The sequence below is a fragment of the Procambarus clarkii genome, chromosome 86, assembly GCF_040958095.1.
Source record: "Procambarus clarkii isolate CNS0578487 chromosome 86, FALCON_Pclarkii_2.0, whole genome shotgun sequence".
In the NCBI taxonomy this organism is placed as follows: domain Eukaryota; kingdom Metazoa; phylum Arthropoda; class Malacostraca; order Decapoda; family Cambaridae; genus Procambarus; species Procambarus clarkii.
In genome coordinates, this window is record NC_091235.1 from 6087367 (window position 1) to 6091599 (window position 4233).

Genomic DNA, 4233 nt, shown 5'->3' on the forward strand with positions numbered 1-4233 from the left:
GGTTTCCATATTAAAATTATTATATATTATGCTCAATGTATCGTTAGATGTAGGTTAGGTTTGCTTAGGTGTTTAGGTTCTCTTGGGGATTATGTGTATTTGAAGTACGAGGGTGAAGCATTTACAGAGTTGTGATTCGAACAGAGGTCGTCAACGAAGCACTGTTCGAGAAATGTTCGAACGTCATTAGTTGCGAGTCGTGTATTAAGAGTTTTTCTTCATAAACAGACGGTTTGGGGACTGGATAAACCTTTGTTTATAAGGACGGGTTGTTTGTATCTGAAGTCTACAAGTATGGCGGTGTTTCCCAAGGCCCCAAAAAATAGAGGTGTTCCCCAAGGCCCCAAAGTGTGGAGATGTTTCCCAAGGCCCCAAAGTATGGAGGTGTTTCCCAAGGCCCCAAAGTATGGAGGTGTTTCCCAAGGCCCCAAAGTATGGAGGTGTTTCCCAAGGCCCCAAAGTATGGAGGTGTTTCCCAAGGCCTCAAAGTATGGAGGTGTTTCCCAAGGCCCCAAAGTATGGAGGTGTTTCCCAAGGCCCCAAAGTATGGAGGTGTTTCCCAAGGCCCCAAAGTATGGAGGTGTTTCCCAAGGCCCCAAAGTATGGAGGTGTTTCCCAAGGCCCCAAAGTATGGAGGTGTTTCCCAAGGCCCCAAAGTATGGAGGTGTTTCCCAAGGCCCCAAAGTATGGAGGTGTTTCCCAAGGCCCCAAAGTATGGAGGTGTTTCCCAAGGCCCCAAAGTATGGAGGTGTTTCCCAAGGCCCCAAAGTATGGAGGTGTTTCCCAAGGCCCCAAAGTATGGAGGTGTTTCCCAAGGCCCCAAAGTATGGAGGTGTTTCCCAAAACCCCAAAGTATGGAGGTGTTTCCTAAGGCCCCAAAGTATGGAGGTGTTTCCCAAGGCCCCAAAGTATGGAGGTGTTTCCCCAAGGCCCCAAAGTATGGAGGTGTTTCCCCAAGGCCCCAAAGTATGGAGGTGTTTCCCCAAGGCCCCAAAGTATGGAGGTGTTTCCCCAAGGCCCCAAAGTATGGAGGTGTTTCCCAAGGCCCCAAAGTATGGAGGTGTTTCCCAAGGCCCCAAAGTATGGAGGTGTTTCCCAAGGCCTCAAGGTATGGAGGTGTTTCCCAAGGCCCCAAAGTATGGAGGTGTTTCCCAAGGCCCCATAGTATGGAGGTGTTTCCCAAGGCCCCAAAGTGTGGAGGTGTTTCCCAAGGCCCCAAAGTATGGAGGTGTTTCCCAAGGCCCAAGTAAACAAAAGCATTAAAATCCACGCTGCATGAACTATGTAGTTGAATAAAACTTGAAAAACTTGAAAAGGTCCATAGAGCTGTCAAACAGGGGATGGAAGAACGGGGCAAGGACAGAAATCTTGAGCGAGGAACTGGAAATGAGGCGAAGCGGGGAGATGAAAGATCGGTGATGAAAGAACCACTGGGGATTTGAAGTTGAGTAGAGTGCAGTAGAGCTGAGTGGGGCGTCATTTGCAGTGCACACAGGGGGCTGGACTCGCAAGCACAGCTGGCAGTTGATGGTAGTTACAAGTTGATGATCGGCGTTGGTGTTACAGTATGTCGTCGGTGGTCTTTATTTTTCCTTGATGATTTCAGTAAACTTGGATCGTTGGTCTTCTTCTTGGGCTTGTCGGTCGGCTTGGTGGTCTGACCTCGTGTTGTCATTGTGGTGCTGTCGTTGGAGGTTGATAGTGTTGTGTCGTGAAGAAAATCGGCAGCTGAGTATTGACATCTCCGTGAAGGTGGAGATGATGTTCCGACCGAGACTTCCTCGTCCGATGAATAGGATGAGTCAAAAGCAGAGGTGGTGGATCTCGGAGGCTGAGTTCTTGATAGTTGAATAACAGCAGCAGGTCTCGTTGCAGGTGTAGAAGGTTCCGTGGATGTAGCAGATGGCGATGGATGAGAAGGCGTCGGCTTCTGTGTTGCTTCTGTTGCAGGAGCGGGTGTTGCAGCTGATGTAGGTGCGGCGACGTTCACAATGTCCGAGACCGGGTCAGGAGCTGGAGAAGAACCCGTGGCTGAAGTAGAGGTGGTGAAGACTTCATCGGGTACAGTGTAGGTTGGGAGACCATTCGCAGTAAAGAGCGTATTGAGGATCCTCACATATTCTTGTGGGTATGAGCCAGCGATCACACTAGCCACAGTCGCTAGATCGAATACTTTGCCATACAATGATTGGTTGAGGTGCGATGGCTGTTGCTGTGGCTGGTTCAGTGAGGTGCTGGCGGACTGGGCGCTAAGCCCCCATTGGTTGGGTTGGTGAGCACTGGCCTCCTCTCGGGAGCTTCCGAAAAACGGCGTCTTGAACGTTGAAGGTCTTGGCGGCTTGTGATTGGCTGGCAGTAGCTGAAGTGCTGGAGCTGGTGCTGGTTGCCGAGGATGTGGTAGAGGAAGATTTGGCCTTCTCCTGGGTCTCCAGGTTCTTGATAACTTCTCGTCGACGGGGAACATCGATGGGAGATTGCAGTCTGGTCGCCGTTGCAGGGAAGGCAGCGTGGTTTTTTCGATATGCAGATAGAGTAATGGTAATTCTTGGTGCAAAGGCTGCTTTCTGGATGGTCTGCTGACACCTGTTAGTTGGGTGGGAATACTCGTAGCACCGGAAGCACTGGTTGACTTTTGTAGAATTTTTCCATCTTCACTCGAAACGATGGAATGTAAACTCCGAAGCCGTAGAAACCATCTGTGGTAGCCTCGTCCACAGAGGCGAAGGTGACCACTGAAGGATCCACTGGCTGAGCTCACTGACAAAGACAGATCGTGCAGCAAGGAACTGACGTGGAAAGTTGAGGAGGAGGTGTTGCTCGTCGCTAAACTCGAATTCGTGATGCAGGTGATTGTCGACGTCTTGCTCGCTCGAGAAGTAGAATACGAAGTCAGTGCCTTCCTGGCCGATGTAGTTGCTTCCTGGCCGATGTAGTTGCTGTGTTGCTTCCCCGAAGTCCTTAAGTAGCTTCAGGAGGGTTTCTTGGAAAACGCCTTCTCATCGAGGGGCGATCCTCGGTCCTTGTGCCGTTCGTGACACATGGTAGTGGGAGCAAGAGCAGTCTGGATAGTGCTTTGATCGTCAAATCACATCACTGGAGAAGGCCTTCCGTCTCTTCACGGTGCTGGGAGTGGGGTTTGATCGTCTAGAGTGACGTGCAGGGCGAGTCTGTGATCTTGATCGTGATCTTGTGATAGTTGAATAAGATCTAGGAATCTCCATCTCTGTTATGATTATTTTGGTCCAAATATTCAGGTCTGATAGGAGACAAAGATAAGACTCTCAAAGGCCTGAAAGCAATAGTATTAAAAGCTCTGATTTGCTTACGTCTGATTTGCTTATGTCTGATTTGCTTATGTCTGATTTGCTTATGTCTGATTTGCTTACGTCTCATTTCTACGTATAAGGGCAGCACGAAACGTCGACCAGACCGTGCGACACAGCGGTTGCCAGGATCAGGTTGGGCTACCTGTGGCAGGTGGCTACAGGTGACGAATCTTCCCAATCCTGAGCACTCCAGGTGAGCAGGAACTGGCTCGTGATCTCTCACTTCATTATTGAATGTATAGTCATTAGACCCTTCAGACCTACCGGCATGAGGCGCCTGGAGCTTTGTAATTATGTAATTAACACTTGACTTCGTGAGGACATCCTCATAATGAGGCCAATGGCTGCTGATGCAGGCCATTGTGTGGCTAACCATGCAGCGAGATGGGAGGGATTTTTTCGTATTGCATATTTAGCTCTTGACACAAACACTGACATGGTATATCAATGAGAATAATTGACTCAACTAGCGTCAAAAGCTGCGAGTTTCTCGCTCGCGGGGTCGAGTCTCCTCGGGGCTTCAGTTGAGCGGTGCTCATCTTCCAACTGAGCACTGCTGACCTTCCAACTGAGCACTGCTGACCTTTCAACTGAGCACTGCTGACCTTCCAACTGAGCACTGCTGACCTTTCAACTGAGCACTGCTGACCTTTCAACTGAGCACTGCTGACCTTCCAACTGAGCACTGCTGACCTTTCAACTGAGCAGCTGAACACATGAGTAAACTCCGAGTAACTTGAACACATGAGTAACAGATGATCCATAGACAGGTCGTGTAGGAATAGGGAACCTAAGTTGCCCACTGAACTTACGTGTAGTTTTGCCTAGCTGTATGTGCAGCGGGTTGAGACTCAGCTCTTGGGTCCTGAACGCTTTTTGTTGTGAAAGGAACCAACCACCGCCAGAG

At 49.7% G+C, this 4233-nt stretch overlaps 1 protein-coding gene across 1 annotated transcript; it reads right to left on the reverse strand.

Moving 5' to 3' along the window:
- Positions 1-1534: 1534 nt before the first annotated feature.
- On the reverse strand, positions 1535-2464 carry LOC138358753 (mucin-7-like). The gene has a single exon (XM_069316923.1). It carries the CDS (start codon positions 2462-2464, stop codon positions 1535-1537), a length of 930 nt encoding a protein of 309 aa, XP_069173024.1.
- Positions 2465-4233: the final 1769 nt, after the last annotated feature.